We start from the raw sequence: 19118 nt of genomic DNA, 5'->3' as shown, positions 1-19118 counted from the left end.
CATCTACCCTCTTTCAGTTTAAAACCATTACCCTTGTCATGTCACTACAGGCCCTGGTAAAAAGTGTCTCTCTGTCTTTCTTATAAGCCCCCTTTATATACTGAAAGGCCTCAGTAAGGTCTCCCTGCAGCCTTTTCTTCAGGCTGAACAACTTCATTTATGCCAGCAGAGCCATTTGGCCTTGTGTTGCTCGATATCCACCCTTCCTGCCACAGTGTATACAGTTGTGGCAGTTGCTAAGCATGTGAGAGATGAGGAAATGCTAAAATAGCAATGCTTTTCAAACAATAGAAGTTAAATAAAAAATTGTAGTGCTTATAGCATAGTATGGGACTACTTGCTATTTTTAGACTGATCATACTTCTATACTGCTACTCACTGTACATGCATTTGAACATCACCCAGTTTCACAGTTAAATTAAAAAGGATGAAGAGCAACGGCCACATGTGAAGGGATTTGGAGTTACAGATTGTATGGCTAACAAACCCTTCAGATCTGCGGTGCGGTGATTTGTACTACGTTATGGCACACTGGGTTTCAAAGCAATTCATACTCATTAGCAGGAAAAGTTAAGTGTTGGTGTCCTGGTTTCGGCTAGGACAGAGTTAATTTTCTTCCTAGTAGCTGGTATAGTGCAGTGTTTTGGATTTAGTAGGAAAATAATGTTGATAACACACTGATCTTTTTAGTTGTTGCTAAGTAGTGTTTATACTAAGTCAAGGATTTTTCAGCTTCTCATGCCCAGCCAGCAAGAAGGCTGGAGGGGCACAAGAAGTTGAGAGGGGACACAGCCAGGACAGCTGACCCAAACTGGCCAAAGAGCTATTCCATACCATATGACATCATGCCCAGTGTATAAATTGAGGGAGTTGGCTGGGAGGGGCGGATCGCGGCTCGGGAACTAACTGGGCATCAGTCAACGAGTGATGAGCAATTGCATTGTGCACCACTTGCTTTGTATAGTTTAATTCTTTTAGTATTACTATTGTCATATTATTATTATCATTATCATTGTTTTTCCTTCCTTTCTGTCCTATTAAACTGTCTTTATCTCAACTCACGAGGGTTTTTTTTCTGATTCTCTCCCCCATCCCAGGGGTGGGAGGGGAGTGAGCGAGCGGCTGCATGGTGCTTAGTTGCTGGCTGGGGTTAAACCGCGACAGTTGGTTTCGGCCTGAGTGTGATGGGAATGGGTAATTTCAGCACCTAGTATGTATATTACCTGCCCTTGTTAGACTATCGTGTTTTACACTTGGCTTTTATTAATCCTTTTCAGGCTTTAGCAAAATAGAAATCACAGCCATAATTTTCATTCCTCCCTTTATAAACTGGATGTTAGGAAAGAACAATGAAGAAATTCTGGGAGGTAAAACCTGATTTGATACATCCTTGTTGTGCTACCTGACACATTACTGTTCAGGATTTAGGCTAAATACATGAATAAAAGCCAATTAAGTTACTAATTCCTGTAACACCAGTGAAGGCATGACAAGGATGAATTAGGCATGGCTATCAGTAACTCCAAAGTAACAATATTGGCAGGACTTGCATGTTTCCACTTGGTTACAAATCTATTCACGTTACTACTGAAAGTGATGTATTTTAAAATAATATACTTTAAAGAACATAAAATAGCTGCCACCACTCCCCACCCCCCATCAGAATCCCATTCTGCCAGTTAAAGTGCTGTCACAGGAGACTGTCTCTGTTGACAGTGACAGTGCCAGCGCTGACAGCCATCTAGGTGTTCACATGGCAAAAGGCCTTCTGACAGCTTAGAAAGGTGTCAGAATAGCAGCTTCCCATTTTCAGGAGGTATTTTATCAAGTTAGTATTGTGGCTGTTTTGAAATTAATTTCTTTCAAAAACACAACAGAAGAAAGCAATTTACACGAATGCCAAGAAAGCACATGAGTGTGTGCGTGTCATGAAACTAAACCCTTGAATTTTAGCTAGAATTAATTAAGCAATCACCTGTTCCTTTTTCCTCTTGCTCTCAAGAAAAATTAAAAAGTAAAAAAATAGCAAACTAGCATGACCTTTAAAACTAGCAAGGTTTAGTGGTTGTATCTAAGTGAACAACGTACACATCACTGTTTCAGGTGGGTAAGTCTTGGAATTGACAAAGAAATTACACTCCAAAATAAAAGGTTCAGCGTAACTAAGCAGAAATTAGCTATGTAACAGACAGCGCTATGGCTAGAACAGAAATACTGCAGAAATATTTAAAAGAAATGACAGTGTCCTTTCCCAGTAGAGCAGTTGGGACTGTGTTTTTCCACATGACATGTCCTTGTAATTCTAGGTTTAGTGACGAATAGTGGAAATTCCTTTCAGGTAGGGATTTTTGGCTCCTTCATCCAAATATCACATGCAGCACTATACAAAGTTTGTCCCTGTTGGAAAGAGGGAACAAGGGGAAGCTATCTGAAGGTGCATCAGAGGGTGGTACGTGATGGAGGACGTTCAGGAGCTGTGCCAAGCAGGTGTCCTGCGCCCAAGCCTGTTTCAGTTCCCCCCTTGCCCTGAAAGTGACTCTTTTTCACCCGGTACAGACAGCGGCCCGCTCCCCTTCATGGGGTCAGACAGATGGCTCGGAGCATGGAGGGAGGGAAAGGAGAGTGTGTGAAGCTCCTGCTTACCCTGCTTAGCCAGGTCTAACATCAACATGTTGTCCTCTGGGCCTTAAGAGTGTCTTGGGAACTCGGACCTGGCTCTGAGTCAGTGGGAAGCGGCCTGGTACTCTGCATTGCCTTTTCCCAGTGTAACTTGAGAGTACCTGAGGACCTTCCAAAGGCACTGTGCTCCTGTTACAAATCAAACCAGATCTTATCGGAAGCACCCCAGTCTGTGCATTTTTTTTAATGTATGTCCTGTAAATGTCTTTTTTTTCCAGAAATGAGAAGAAATATATAAGCAGATACTGGAAAGAAGTGAAAGTTGGAGACTTTGTGCAGCTTCGCTGTAATGAAATTATACCTGCTGACATATTGCTGCTCTCCTCAAGTGATCCCGATGGGCTGTGCCATATAGAAACAGCTAACCTGGATGGTGAAACTAACTTAAAACAAAGACAGGTGGTGAGGAGGTTCTTAGAGCTGGTAAGTCACTATTCCTAACTCTAATTAAGATAAGAATTTGTTTCAGGTAGGTAAACTGTTCACCAATCCACTCCACACCAGCTAAATCTGCTTGTTCTAGTAGTGCTAATGAATTACCGTTATGGTTGTCATTAAAATACTAGCACTCGCCAACAGCTGACCTCATCATAGTATCAGAAGTTTTACCATAGTTTTTCCATGAATTTGAATAGGAATTATTTGGGGCAATTGTGTGCGGTTGGAAAATGTTGGGGGTTTTTAATGGCTTCTATTGTAGCTTGATTTTTGAAAACACATTTTAACTACCCAGTGAGAAGATATTTAAATATAAACAACTGCTTTTCCTGCCTGCAAACGAGATCAGTTTCAATTAGGAATTTTGCCTGAAACTCCATGTTGCAGAATACCCCTCCAGCACTTGGAGCATTAAAGCTTGTAAGATTTAAAGGGACAGCGTACATGCATTCTGGAGGTGTCTGTGCTGAAAAACTGTTTTACTGTTCTCTCACTGTGCTTATCTCTCCTCAACAGCACTATTTTGAAACAAAACAAAATCCACATCATTTACTGTCAGCAGGATTAGAGGAAATTACCTGAAGTTTTACTTGCTTTAATAATCTTATTGAAGTAGTATTTATTTGTATGCCCTCCTCTCCCATCCTTCTTGCCAGCTAACCCCAGTTTCCTGTATTTTGTCAGGAAAAAAATAAATTATTTTCTAGAACTCAGCTGCATCTTTTTTCCTAGTAGCTCTTTTCATTTGAGAGATTTTGCGAACAATGGGAGCTGCTGCCCTTACCATTGTCATCAAAGCCTATAGTTGTGCTGAGGTAGATCAGCATTAATGAAGTTGCAATCCAACCGATAGGATAAAAATCAATGCGGCTTCCAAATAATTCTTTATGGTAGATAGAGCCTTTCTCTGAATAGCTTGTAAAAATGTGAGATAAAGACTTGTTTAATCATCAGTGATTTCCACATAGAATTTAGACATGACACGACAGCTACTGCCACGGCAAGAAGCTTAATCAACCACAGGCCAGATGTTTCAAAAACTCTGATTGTTTCAAAGAAGCTAATTGAATTGCTGCTCAAACGTCCCATCCTGTTCCCACTGAGAGGAAATTTCTCCCAGTGGGTAGAGCTCCAGGGAGGCACTCAGATGATGTATCCCAGTTCTCTGCCAGCATAGACTTCCTGCATGACCTCAGGCACGTTATGTAGGACAAAACCTATAGATTGCATATAGACTACTGAATACAGGGATGCTTTCGTGTTTGTGGGTACAGTTACAAGCTAAGGGCACGTCCCACCTCTATCTCAAAGGAAGACCCGGGAAAGTACCAGTTCCTCCACTCATCCACAGCAGATGGTTGGATTTCTGTGATCCAAGACCATCTGACACGCAGCAGGAGGTGCTGGTAAATACAGTGAAAGGAACTGATGTGTCCAAGTACAGATCATCACAAGACTGGCTTTCAAGAGCCTTGCTGCCCAGAGGAGTCCCTTATACTGCGTCAGGATCCCTGGCTTCGTGGTGGCAGAGTCGCGATTCAGCACTACGAGTGTGATTCCTGGAAGCTTGTGGGCTGAGAGGGGACCGTCTGACCCTACACAATCCCCTGCTCCTGGGAGCTGTGATGCCTAGATGTGTGCCTGAGCCATCAGTTGTGGAGTCACTCTTCTGTCTTCAACCAGCGAACACATGCATGCATTAATACAGCAGGAAAACCAGGAGGGAGTGCCCCTGCAATCTCGTGTTTGGCATACTCATTGAGGTTTAAATTGCTGATCCAAACCAGGCAGCTAAAGACTTCAAGTCTGGGTTTTGTACAGTTTGGCAAGACCTATAACCTTTAGACTGTTGTGTGGGAGTGTCAGTGCCATTTCCTCCCCAAACAGGTTAAAAGTTATTGGAGGCTGAATTGGGCCCTGTTAGGGAAGAAAGCTGAGGAAACAATGCCTGCCTAGGGAAGCAAAGCTAGGTTTGTGGGTCAAGCAACTCAGCACATCAGGGTATACGTGGCGTGGCTTGCTCAGCATACCCTGCTTTACTGAGGAAATCGGTTATCATATAGATACTTAGAGTCAGCTTTGTATACACCTAACGCACTTTGCATTTCCAGCCCATCCTCCTTCCGTGTCTTAGTTCTCTGTGTTGTAAGATGATTATGGAACTTTCTATTTCAGAAGTGTGCTCCCAAATATGTGGATAAATAATTTTTAAAAATAAATTGTAGATCACAAGATGCCTAGCTACAATAGCAGTGAGGTCCATAATAAATTGTCAGGGGTTAAACTGGGGTCAATGACAGAAAGCTCATTCATTCCAATGAAAACAGGTCTGGGCCCGAAGAAGTCAAGTATTGAAAGAGAGCTTGTAAGAAAACCACATGTGACTACCTCCCCTCTCTTAAAATAGCTGAGAAAGCAGGAAATATCCAAGCCTGGGTTCCTGCGTCAACTAAGTTGTAGGCAAAGTGCACACCTGCAAGTACCAAGTCCTCAGCAGCTGCAGCATCACAGAGCCTCTCTGTAACAGCATCCCATAAGTTATGCAGCAGAATACTTGTCATCCTCATTAAAGTCTTGGCCAAAACCTGTCTGAGCACACTGTTAATTCATGCAGCAGCATTAGCTTCCTCACCCCATACTAGTAGGGATAGATTCTTACTAGTTCTTGAAGGTGTTGCCCTGCTGAGAGACACTCAGCAGTGGGATAGAGGGAGCTGCTTGGGAAGTGTTGGATGAATAGTAGGCCCACAGCCAAGTAGCATGGAACAGCGAGGTGATGCCCGTTTTTTGGAGTGAAGTTCAGTTCCTATCTGGGTATGTCTTAAGTTGCCACAACTGGAGAGAGCTTATTGTTACATCTCATAAAATACTTTGGAAGACCAAAATTTTCTTGCACCAAATGCTGACCATCCTTTTACCAAACCTCAGAGAAGTTCGTTCCCAAATCTCTTATAGGATCTGCATCACAACCTGTTCATGCATTGGACAAGAATGCTTTTACATTTTTACGTTACCATTGTACTCAGCAGAACAACTCTCAGTTATGTTTATAGCTGTTTGGTTCTGTGTCATTCTGCAGCCCTGTTGTTCAAGCAGGAAAACAAACAAATAGATTATGTAGTCCTGACCCTCTCTTTCCCACACTGCTAAACTCTTCCCCCACCCCCCTTACAGAATGACGTGGCTGGTCATGTGGCTTATCATAGGACAAGAAACACAGATTTTTTGGAAGCTTCTTAAAATATCAGCTGCCCATAGCTGTCTTTGAATAATGTCTCTGTAGCAGTATCTCAAGCATTTAAAAGAAGCTGTGTTACAAAGCTTGGCATTTCTGTGTTTCTTACATGAACTGATAACTTCTGAGCATGTGCCTGTGAAGCAGGTCGATGAAGGATAGCGATTTCTACCCATCACTCTGCTGGGCATGGGAAAGGAGTGGGGGTAGGAACAGTTCTTTTAAGCCACTTTTATGCTTTTCTTATTCTGTCCCTGCCCTGTGCCCATCCATGCAATTTACAGTGCCACAGGTCTGCGCCGAGCTGCTTGCTGTAGAGAGCCTGATTGCCAATTTGGAGTTGCAGAAGTAGGGTGTGAGCTGGGCAGTTCTCTTGCAACCGCAGCGTTCTCTCCAAATGCCCTCTCCAGAGGCCAGCAAGCCTGTTACGTTGGGTAGAGCTGTCCTCTGGAAAGGCAGCTGTTCTGCCAGCATGCCCTGAAGGATCTGTGTGCATCTCTCTTCAGCATTAACAGCATGTAAGGTCCATAGTCTCAGAGAGTAAAAGGTCTTACAGTTTCCCTCTTCCAAACCTTTGCTCAGAAAAGTACCACTCTGATCTCTTTTTAGCCCAACTCTTGAAGCAGCAATAAGCAATTATAGAAGCAGTTCTGTATCCTTGTTTCCAGTGCTTTGCAGGCATTATTATACTCTAAACATATGCTCAGAAGATCCAAGATCAGCATTTGTGGGCTTGGATTGGACCTCTCTGCTTGTGAATTCCAAGAAACTGTCTTCCTTTATAGTGCAAGTGACCAGAAATATTGCTTATTTTAGTGCTGCTTTCATTTGTCTGAGTAATTTATAGTAGACTGGGAACATACTGCTTCTTAGCTTTGCATGTTTGTTAACGAATGTGATCTGACACAAACCTTTACTTTCTGTATATGATTCTACAACCTATCAATAGACAAACTGTGAGAAGTCACTGATATATTCCTCTGTGGCTTGTACATCTGAAGATACCAGTTTTAATGTATACCTTGTTGTTGTACACTCACAACAGTTAGTCAAGAAAAAAATAAATCTCTCAGTGAGTAGGTTAAAAAAGAAAAAAGGAAACAGGAGATTTTTCAAAGGCCTTAACATTTTTTCCTCTGAGACTTGAAATACTGTGGTCTTGTTATCCAGCTACTACAGCAACAGGATGTGCTAGAAATGTTTAAAATAGTCAGAAATGTACTTCTGTATGCTCTGTCTTTAAAGTGAAAAGGATAGTGGACTGTCTTCACACTGAAACGCGGATCAGATCCATGTGTGCAGCATGACACGCTGGCGAGCGCAGCTGGGAGAAAGCACTGTGCTAAATCCCACTGTGAGTGATCTAATGGTGTTAGCCGTGACCAGTAAGCATCGCTTGGAAAAAACGAGTGTTTCTTGGTATTCCACCAGTTTCCTTCTAATTTCTAACCCACCCTCACTGCTGCTGAGTCACAGCAGCCATTTCTGGTGCACTAGATCTGATAGAAGACACAGTAGGCAGGAGGAATCAATGTGTTTTCTGTGCTACTCTGCAGGCTGCTGTGCCACCACACCCTCCGCAGTTGCTTATGGAATGTTTTCCGTCCATCTGAGACATCGTGTCAGCCGCTCTTCAGAGAGCGGATAAGCAGATACAGCTTGGGCTGCAAAAGCTCAAAACTCCCTTTCAGGTTTCATAAACTTGATTTAGGATATTTTGATAGTATGAATCTAGACTCATGAAAAACATTTACATTTTCTTGCTGCCTTGTAGTACGAAACAAACAAAATACTCCACTGTTTTTACTCAGTATGCCTTTTAACAAAATCCACAAAGACCCACTGTGGATTCTGGAGCAGCTTATGGTTTATTAACCACTGGCCATGTCCTGGATGTTTATGTGGAAAGCTTCAGTTCAGCTGAAAGCTAAGCTAAATCTAGCAGCTGCCATCCCCTGTGAGAAGGTGCGTATATCCCTCTGTGAGCTGGTGGGGATAGGGGATGGATTTTTTTTCCCTCTCATTTTCTCCTAAGAGTAGACCTTTGTTCAAAACAAGCTTGTACTAGCATGATTAAACAGGTTTAGGTAAGTCTTGCAAATTACTTTGGGGCTGCCTATTTACTTTGTCTAAAAAGCACATCTGAATTTGGTGTCTGCCTGTTTGGGAGGGTTCATTTGAATGTAGACTAGCACCAAAATAACTCATCAGTCTAATTTCCTCACAAGTCAGTATGTGAACCCTTCTGGAATATGTATAAACTCAGAGCCTATGCTTACTGCAGGCACGTTTGCTCATCTGTCCCAGCCTGGAAGCTGGGCTGAATTGTCAGATCCAGCTTTCATTCCAGCTCTACCTGTTCTTGCACAGTGCTGGAAGCATACAGGGTACAGCTGGACTTAGAGGAACAGTCCCACAGCTCCCTGTTCCAAGCATTAAGCCATTTATACCATCTCTTTCTTTCCCTGTGAGTCCTAGGCAGAAACTGGTCCGGAAGAGAAGACAAGACTGCTTTCTAGAAGGGCTGCACTGTAAGCCTGACTGTTGGTGGCTGCAGGCTGCTCTATGTATGAGGTATGTTGGGAAGGGCAACTCATGCTAATTGCATGAAAACAACACACAGGGCAGCCTTGGTATCTCAGTGTAGATGTTCCTTTTGCATTCAGTTTTTCTCCCTCAAAAAAATTAAAAAAAAAAAGGAAAGAAAGCAATTTTCAAATTTTGGTTTAACCTAAACTGAGCTAAGATTTCTTGTGTAGCCGTCTGCATTGGTTAAAGTATCCCAGTTTGAGAGAATAGCTGAAGTTAAACCCGCACAACTCCCAGGTGGACTAGTTTTCAACTCACCTGCTGATATCAGCTTCTTATCTCAAAGAGTCTGATTGACTCTTCTAAAGCAACACAAGAATGGGCATAGCTATACTCTCCCTGTCGCTCCTTGTCCCACTACTACCCTCAGGCTATCATCCACCTGAAATTAGTGGGAATAGTACACTATTATAATCAAGTACATGTGAACTAGTCAACATACTCAGTGTTGTTTAGACTGTAAGTACTTTAACAGGGTAGAATCAGGCCACAAGAACAGTGAATGTCTCTCTAGAACGTTTTGGGGGTTATCCCTTGTGCCTTTCTTTTTTGCAGTATTTTGAGAAGGTTCACAAGGCTAGGAAAAGTGGCTCGAAAATTCCAGATACACACATGTTAAAACAGCAGATTAGTGCTCCATCCCACACATGTTGCCAAAATTAGATTTCCCTGAGGGAAAAGAGAGTTAAAAAAAATAACCAAACAAGCAAAAGAAAACAATGTTTTTCCCTATGCACTACCAGAATATTAAATTAAAAACTATTTTTTTAGTTTTACAGTCTAGCTGAAGATTTTAGTGAAACAAGTCTTCTAAGAAGACCTGTGTTTGTCGGTGCAAAATGTGAGCATGTCACACCCCGTGAAGACCTTTGTCCGAGGTCATGCCTTGAATGTTCAGTAGACTTCTTTGATGAGGGTTGAATTGCTATGAAAAGCCCTACACCTATATTGTTGTATCTTTTTTTGGATAGTACCATGTTCAGAGATGACTTGTGTGGAAACTGTGGACATGTCTAGTTACAGAGGAAGCAACCACTGTCTCTCTAACAGAGAAACAAACGTATAGCAGCTGCGTGCAGAATGGCCTGGTGCAGAGCAGGACGCAAGTCAGTGCTGTGGCAAACTCTTGTGCGAGCTAAAAGTCCTAAAGGAAGGCTAAGAACATTTTTCACTCTACCATTTTACTATGGCATTTAGTCAGCAATCTCACACTGGGAGGTATGGGGAAATAAAAAACTCAAGAATGATGGTTCACTTCCTCCTTGGTCAGCTTTGAGCAAGGTTATAGTCTCTTTCTAGTTTCCGTTGTGCAGGTGTCCAGGCCGCAAGTTTGACTGTCGAGAGAGCTTCATTAGAGGGACAAAGAATTTGAATAACTGTAAGAGCAAATTTTGGATGTCTTAATCTAAGCAGAGGGGGGGAAGTGGAGGAAGAGTCCAGTTCTGAAGAGTGCAGAGTACTTGACTTTTATCATTGGCATTGGCTGTTTGTTTTTGTGTTTAAATATAGGTTAAAGGGGCTAAATTGATGAATCTAAGTTTGAATGTCTTGGCTGCGAAGGAGCTCCCATCCCTAGGGTAATCCTTCCAGCACCGGTGGAACAGTGGTAAACCCATGTAAGGAAATGTATTATGCCAGTGCTCATGCTGCATCTGATCTCCAGAGAGGCAGGACATTTCATTCTCTGTATCGATAGTCCAGCATGTCTCCGTTCTGCTGTTTCTCTGAAAAAGCATTAGAAAACAAGAGAGCATTTCAAGTCCGTAGAGAAAGTAAAATGCTATACTGCTTTCCTTTTATAGAGAAGTAAACATGTACATTTAAAGCAAGTTAAGGAGAGATTTTCCAATTAATTTTTTTTTGGTTTTTGATCATGACTTTTCTGATCTCCTAGCCTAATTCAGTTTTACTGAACAAAAGTTTATTTCTGGAACTGTTTATTCCTTAGGCATACATTGGCCTGTCAGCTGGGAACAGGACATATCTGGAGTATCTGTTCTGAGAAATGAGATTTTGTAATATAATGCTGAGAACTCCTGATTTTAGGACCAGGATTTTTGAGCTGGAAACATGTCACACTACACTTGTCTCTGATACCACAACCCCAGTTGGCAGTATCAGTGGTTAGGAAAGGATGAAAAGGCCTTCTTTTCCAGAGCAGGAGGGTTCACAGTATTAAGCCACGTGTAACCCCAGCTATGATGGTATGGTCTCACTTTCCTTTGGAAGCACTGAGGTGGAGAAGGGGTCTGCTTTTCTGCCAGAAAAGGCAGAGCAACAGAATGAGGAACTCCTGTATTTATCTCAGCATCCAGGATGTGAAACCTCATTCCACTTCTCTTTTCTCCACCTGCTACCCTCCAAGTCTTTTACACATTTTAGTACTGATAAGGCCACGGAGGCCAGTAGAAATTTGCATTAAAATGTCACTTACTTGGGAAGTGGCTGGCTGTACGTCTCAAAAGTTTGCTTCAATAAACTCATGAAAATTTCCATTCATCGGTTATACTCAGGTTCATGCTTTCAAGCTCTGCTATGACTCTGTGATGGTCAGACACTTTACATACGTGTATGTGCTTATGAGAGAGAAAGTTACGATTGTCCTGTAGGTACGTGACTGGAGAAGATACTGTTCTCCACACAGAACTATAGTGCTTATACTTCCATTTGGTTTGGATTAAAAACATCGGTAGTGCATGGAGATTTATAGACAGCAGTGCTAATACACTAATTCAGCTTTTTTAATGACACAGTAATGGACTGGTTTACATCAAAGCAGGGAACACTTAGCCTTTTGGCTTCTAAGAGAAAGAGAATTTGATGTTTAACAAGCAACATGATTAGAAAGCGCATATAAGTTGTCATAAGCATTTACCAGCCTCTACTTAACTTTTCCAAGCTTGTTTGCTTATTATACTTTTGGCCTGACTTGATTAAATACCAGATTCAAAACCATACCCCAGATGGCTAAGTATACTCATATACCTGAATAGCAATGTGGCCTGTATGGCTGAGATCACAGGGATCTGACTTACAGGCTGTTGCAGTGTAACAGGAAGGGATAAAAATGACTTTGTCCTGCTGTTGACTACATGGAGGTGGGTCATGTCAGCTATTAAGAAACAAAAAGCAATAGAGTATCTCCTGGTGCTCCACAGGAAGCTGTTTCACCCGTCTTTGATTAAGGTAGATAACTGATAATGACATGGAAGAAAAATTACACAAACTATTTTATTAATTGATGTTCTCCCTGTTGGTCTTATTCCTGACATTTGTTCTCTTTGATTGCACTTCCACATCTCACATTTATTGAATGCTTATAACAGTGAATATTTGCATAAGAGTCATATAATCATAGAATAGTTTGGGTTGGAAAGGAACCTTTAAAGACCATCTAATCCAACACCCCTGCCGTAGGCAGGGACATCTTTCATTAGATCAGGTTGCTCAAAGCCCCATCCAACCTGACTCTGAACACTTCAGTGACGGGGCATCCACAATGTCTCTGGGCAACCTGTTTCAGTGTCTTACCACCCTCATAGTAAAAAATTAATCCTTATATCCAATCTAAATCTACTCTCAGTTTAAAACTGTTGCCCCTTGTCCTGTCACAGCAGGCCTTGGTAAAGTGTCTCTCTCCGTCTTTCTTATAAGCCCCCTTTATATATTGAAAGGCCTCAATAAGGTATCCCTGGAGCCTTCTCTTCTCCAGGCTGAACCCCAACTCTCTCAACCTTTCTTCATAGAAGAGGTGTTCCAGCCCTCAGATCATTTTTGTGGCCCTCCTCTGGACCCGCTTTAACCAGGTCCATGTCTTTCTTGTACCAGGGACCCCAGAGCTGGATGCAGTACTCCAGGTGGGATCTCACCAGAGTGGAATAGAGGGGCAGAATCAACTCCCTCGACCTGCTGCTGGCCATGCTGCTTTTTATGCAGCCCAGGATATGGTTGGCTTTCTGGGCTGCAAGTGCATATTGCTGGCACATATCCAATTTTTCATCCATGGGAATCCCCAAGTCCTAGTCTACAGGGCTGCTCTCAATCCATTCATCCCAGTCTGTATTGATATTGGGGATTGCCCCGACCCAAGTGCAGGATCTTGCACTTGGCCTTGTTGAACTTCATGAAGTTCACATGGGTTCATTCCTCAAGCCTGCCAAGGTCCCTCTGGATGGCATCCCTTCCCTCAAGCGTTATCAACTGCACCACTCAGCTTGGTGTCATCTGCAAACTTGCTGAGCGTGCACTCAGTCCCACTGTCTACTGGTCCCAGTACAGACCCTTGAGGGACACCACTCATGACTGGTTTCCACTTTGACATCGAACCATTGACTGTAACTCTTCGGACACGGCCATCCAGCCAATTCCTTATCCATCTAACAGTCCATCCATCAAACCCACATCTCTCCGATTTAGCATCAAGAATGTTGTGGAGGAGCATATCAAAGGCCTTGCAGAAGTCCAAGTAGATGACATCTGCCCAGAGGATAAGATAGCTGATGAGGGAAGCCTGCACAAGGGTAATAGACTCTGCTGTTCTGCTGTGCTCTGATTCAACAGGTCATATTCATGTATGTTTAATTCCACACTTAACTGAACGAAGCACACAGATTACTGAAGACAAGACTATGCAGGAACTTTGTAACCATTGTGCATGCCTGAAGCATGAGGCTAGCTAGAGTGCTGAACAGGGAAGCGAACCTCAGTCCCTGCCCCAGCGATACATGTTCGTCCCCCTCAGCTCATTTCTCAGCTCTGCTCTCCGGTTTCGGAACTGGCAAGGCCATCGTGAATTTCTTTTCATAAAATCTGTGCAATCAGCTGGTGTCTGAAAAAGGTCACCCTCGAATTCCTTGAGTTTTTGAAAAGGTGTTTTTCACTTTGCTACTGGAGTCTTTAGCGTGTTGATTGAAAAGGAACTTGTTCAGTAAAATAGATAGTAGATGAGAATAGACAGACCAGAGAGCGAAGCTATTAGCCAAAGTGTTCTGCAGCCATCCCAACTTCCCACGTGTACTGTACATGCCAGCCACAGCCCTGCTGCCCTCAGATTGACTGCTAATGTTCACAGCTGCCCCTCCACCCTCTCCACCCTCTACACAGGGCTATGAGGGAAGAACAGCTGGGGTTAAGCAGAGAAGCTGCACTCTGAATGCCGTGTTTGCCTTAGAAACATTAGTCGGGCAGGCATGTGATGGCGTATGTTGATACAAGATAAAATTCCAAGCAAAGATGATGTGCCAGCATCCAGTTTAGGGAGTTTTTACTTGGTTATATAGCCTTCTCACACTGGAGATGCTCGTGGAAAGGCTGACAAACCTGTGATAGTGCTGATATGAATGCTGCCTTGTGATATTTGGAATAAAAGGTGTCTTTTCATTAGGACTGCTTCTTTCCCTCTGTGCTCTCCTGCAGCTGGCAGGGGCTGGAGTCTCTCAGTTCCTTGGGCGGTTGCTGTATGTTACAGGTTTCCCTCACATCCTAGAAACATTTCTTAAACATAATGCCTTGCAAGGTAAAGCTGCTTTTATCCAGATTCCCTGTCTTCAGGTTGAGATGGGCTCATCAAGCTTTGGTGTGTTTAACTGCATCCTGACACTACAGCTGCTACTGTTAGGTTTTACCATTCATAAGGAAAACCCTTCATTACCAGCCACTCGCTCTCCTGTCAGGACTGTGATGTTCTGGTTTTTATTTGTGGAATGATGTAAGAGAGGTGCTTGGCATTTCCCTCGTCTGGTTGAAGGGTCTTAGTCCTTCCCATTCCCATTTCTTCTGGCAGAACTTCATCCCACAAGAAGTCAGACTGGCCAGCAGCCCAGACTAGAGCAGGAGTAGGCCAAGGTATATTCGGAAGCTGACCTGAGCTGTTGTGCTACTAAATTAAAATGACTGTGCAATGCTTCTGCCACTAATCAAGTGAAGTTTTCTTCCAGCAGTTACGAAATGCAGCAGGAAGACTGCTAGAAATCTCTCCAGAAAGGGAAAGCACTGGAGAGTGGGAAGGGTTACATCTTACTGGGTGTCTGTGAACATGAAGCAAAAAGCCTCTGGAGGAGCAGTGTGGATTGTACGCAGAGTTTTGCGAGCCCTTGAGAGGCTTGGTTTGTGGTTTAGTTGAAGCACTGAGCTAATGCTGAGGTTGGTTATTACAGACTATGAACCCATTCATTTATTTCAGTGGCTAGCTTTTGGAACAGGCAGGTACCACTTTCTTAATTGTCCAGGTCTGGGTCCATATTTGAGCCTTGACATACTCTGTTCCCTTACCACTCTCCAGTGCTACTATGGTCCATGAACAAATTCATTCACACCATTGTAATTTTCAGTGTGTTGCTAAGGATGGCCATCATCCCAAGGGACATTAGAACGTGCATGTGTGTATTTTCAGCATGGTTGACATTTTTTTTGGTACTTTTGTCCCATGATTGACTAACAGCAGTTTCTTCAGCTGGCTCTCACAGAATTATTGGTCTTCCTAGGCCTTGCAAGCAACACATTTCTTTTCCTGCAGGCTGGATATTGTGCTGTTCCCTCATATTATTTTCTACAAAGGGGAAAACTTTTACTTAGGTCAACCAAAGGAAGATCAGCACCCTAACATGTATTTGGCTTGATCAGCTGTTCCAGTGTTTCTGAGCACTGAACATCTCTGTTCCATTTAAACAAACAGTACTGAAAAAAATCCAATAGAGTAGTAGTTGTCAGTGTGGAAAACAAAGCTATTGAATTCTGATGTACAGCTGGATCTGTTTAGTTCCTAAATAGCACAGATCAAACTGTTTCTTCCTTTTCTTGTGAATTAGTGGCACAGATAAATTCTGCCAGAGAGACTAATGCAGTTTAGACATTAAAACATTTCACTTCTTTAGTATATAAACAGTCTGCATGCTTTGGATACATAAAATCAATATGTAATTCCAGTTGCACATTAATAAAAGGTCAGATTAATTTTATATGGTAAGTGCAGGGTACTGCTATATAAAGCAATAATAGGATGGACTGATGCATTAGGAGGATGCATTCTTATTGCACTTAAAAGCTTTTAAACTGGAAAGCTATTTTTCTGGCTGAGGCAGATTTTTGTCTGTTAAATATTTCCTTTGAGTTGTCCCCATGACTCCATTTCTCCCTTTTTGTTTCCTCCAGACACACACGCCAAAACAAATCCCAGAGCCCTCATCCAGCAATTGTACTGCAGGGAGAAGTCTGGATAAGATCCCTGGCATAGCCAGTAAACACAATGTGATAAGCGGGTAACTGTCACTGTCACCCAAGGGCATCCTGGGGTACTCATGCTGTCCTATTGGAAGGAAGGACTGAACATCAAACTCAGGTTTCTGCAGCAGTAAAGTAGGGCAGATGAATAAAGGAAAACATTTTAATAACTATGCATTATTAATATCACTAGCAGCAGGCCATTAAATCACCCTTACAACACGCTTTTAATGAAGGGGAATATGTTGTTTGAACACTGTGTAATTGTCAAACGAACTCATCGGGCAGAGCGGCATGCTTTGCTTCTTGAGCTATGACAGTTTCGTGAGGTTGCCAGCAGAGTCAGAAAGGTTGGCATTTCACTGTAGAGATTCAGAATTATCTTACACGTGAAGCTCCAAAGTCTTGTTGGAGAGAGCTAAATTCAGTCTCCTTTTTTTGTGACAGATCTCTATAGTTCCTTCATCTCTCTACCTGTTGGTATCCCACTCTGTAGAGGCATTGTAACATTTACTTCCCCTCAACACTTTGCCTTTTTAGAATGTTTTTCAGAGGGTGATACATCAATAGTCACCTGAGAGATAAGGGACAGTGGTTTATTTTAAGGACAATTGCAAAGAAAACACCTTTCATTGTATTTTCTTCTCCTGTGTACGTTTGTGCTTCCCCCCAGAGACACAGCCCGATTATTGTTTTAAATGCAGCTCTTTATCAGGTTTAATAGGTAGAGCATTGTTAAAGCCTAGTCACAAACCCCTTTACATCTGCAATTAAACTTTAATTTGAAATTCAGCTTTGAAGGAATCAATGTTTAGCAGGTTTTTGCAATCTAAGTCTGCTTACGTAAGGAAAATAAGCCTTCCCATTGCTGCATTTAGAGTAAGAATGAATTTCCCTAAGTTTTAAGAAATTGGAAGTAGGATTTATGGATAGGATGTTAAAGATTTTCCTAGCAAGAAGACTCCTGAAGAAATGAAATATATTCTGTGGAATCCCTGAGTACATAAAATACCTAATATAAGTATCACTGTGTGTCCTTTTGACAAGTTTCAAGCTTTCAGAAATACCTGTGAGTTCCTAATAAGTCAGCAATTTTTTCAGAGGAAGGCAGTGAACTAAGGCTATTTTGGCAAAATCAAAATGTGAAGTCAGGTATTTGAGGAAAATCGGTTTCTTATTATTGAATTAAATCCTTTCTTTTTTTTCCTCTTGGTGGGTTTTTTTTTTCATTTTGATATGACATAATATGGCAGAAGAGTGAAGCAAGAAGTGGTCTTCACTCCTCCGATGTGTCTTGTGCATCATTTCATACATGCAGAAACCTTCAAGACCTGTTTTTAAAATTATATTGGTAAGAAAGAATTCTTACCACTAGAGTGAAGTGGATAACATTTAGTCACTGAAGGCTTCTGAATGCAGGATATGAACAACCCCAATGTGGGGATATACCTGAATGTTTCTATGCATTCATGGTTGACAAAATGATGCATTTATTGATTTCTGTGTTTCTGAAACTCTCACACTGTATGGGAAGAAATGGCTGAAACCTCCATTTCACATCTTTCAAGATGTTGTTATGACTTACCCACAGAAAAAGAATTGTGTTGTGCCGTGGTGGTCACAGCAGCAGGTTCCTGGTGTCTTGCTAGGCCACACAGCACTGGACAAGGCGTGCCACCAGTTTTACCTTCTCATCCCCTGTGTGCAGGCCTGTGGTCATTCAGTTTTTCAGACAGTGTTTACCAACCATCCAACCATTCCCTACATTCTCCAGAGCAAAGGCAACCAGACATATTTTGTGTTTTTACTCTTTGAAGTAACTTGCATCCTGTTGCCATTGTGCAGACAGTACAGCTTTGGAGCCCTGTTGTAGAGTGACATTGCTGTGATATCATGATGGTGATGTGAAATTCAAACCCAAACAGGAAGAACAGCATCCGTCTGAAAGGCTAGCAGAGAACCAAATTGGCGCCCGCATAGATGGTGCTTATAGCCATGCTCACTGTGTCAAAAAGCAGGGGCAATACCTAACATTTGGAAAAGGCCAGGTTGGATGGGGCTTTGAGCAACCTGATCTAGCAGAAGGTGTCCCTGCCCATGGCAGGGGTTTGGAACTAGATGATCTTTAAGGTCCCTTCCAACCCAAGCCATTCTATGATTCTATGAAAAGAATGGAAGTACTAATTTTTTAGAGCCTGCAAGTGCTAAGATAGTGTGACTAGCATGGGCAGAGGGTTATACACTAGTCCCATTTGCTCAAGACAAAGGGAAACAAGGATTCAGTTCCCTTTTCAGCTTCATGGAAGCCAAATCTGCGTTTCTTGACTCCTAAATATCGTCCATCTCTCATACTGTTGCTCTTTCACTGTTTCAAAGAGAATTCGAGATTGATTGGCCTGGAGGGAGAGAAGCACAACTGGGAATATGATTGTGTGCAGCCTTAGAGTGTTAATGCAGGAGTAAAAACTTTTGAGTTCTGGTTGCTGTTTCTTTTTTTCTGTTAAAATAATTGACTGTGCTTGACTTTGCTTAGACTTTGACATACGTGGTGCTCAGATTGACTTTTTTCAAAGTCGGCACTCACTGAAACTAGTATAATAATTTCTGGCCCTTCTTCTAGATTTCTTGTTTCTCCAAGTGACCTTCACGTATCCTTTCAAGCACAGTTTCTCTGTAACGTCTTAGTGACCAGTCTGTGCTCCAAATCAAGCACTACCTGGTAGTAAGACATCTGCCTTAAGCGTAACCAAGATATTTTGCCTTACTTTATTTTACAGGGACTTATCCTTAGAATTAGTGATGGCAAGTAAAATGTACATTGTAGCAAAAGGAGAACAGGTTGTTTAACAGAATTACATGACTGATGTGAACAGAATTTAGCCCTGGCCTTTGCCATCCAACAGTTTTGTGAAATACTCTGGGGAGCTTATTTGCAATCAGTGAATCCCTCCCAGGTTTC

General features: G+C 42.3%; 1 protein-coding gene across 1 annotated transcript in view; it reads left to right on the top strand.

Annotated features, from left to right (window-relative positions):
* ATP10A (ATPase phospholipid transporting 10A (putative)) overlaps positions 1 to 19118 on the top strand; it is a 118300-nt gene that overhangs the window by 43542 nt on the left and 55640 nt on the right. Inside the window, exon 2 of the mRNA XM_050914159.1 lies at positions 2898 to 3102. Coding sequence (XP_050770116.1) covers positions 2898 to 3102 — 205 coding nt within the window. The remainder of the gene's footprint in view (positions 1 to 2897; positions 3103 to 19118) is intronic.

Source organism: Gymnogyps californianus, chromosome 1, assembly GCF_018139145.2.
Source record: "Gymnogyps californianus isolate 813 chromosome 1, ASM1813914v2, whole genome shotgun sequence".
NCBI lineage: Eukaryota > Metazoa > Chordata > Aves > Accipitriformes > Cathartidae > Gymnogyps > Gymnogyps californianus.
This window is presented reverse-complemented; position numbering and strand designations above follow the sequence as displayed.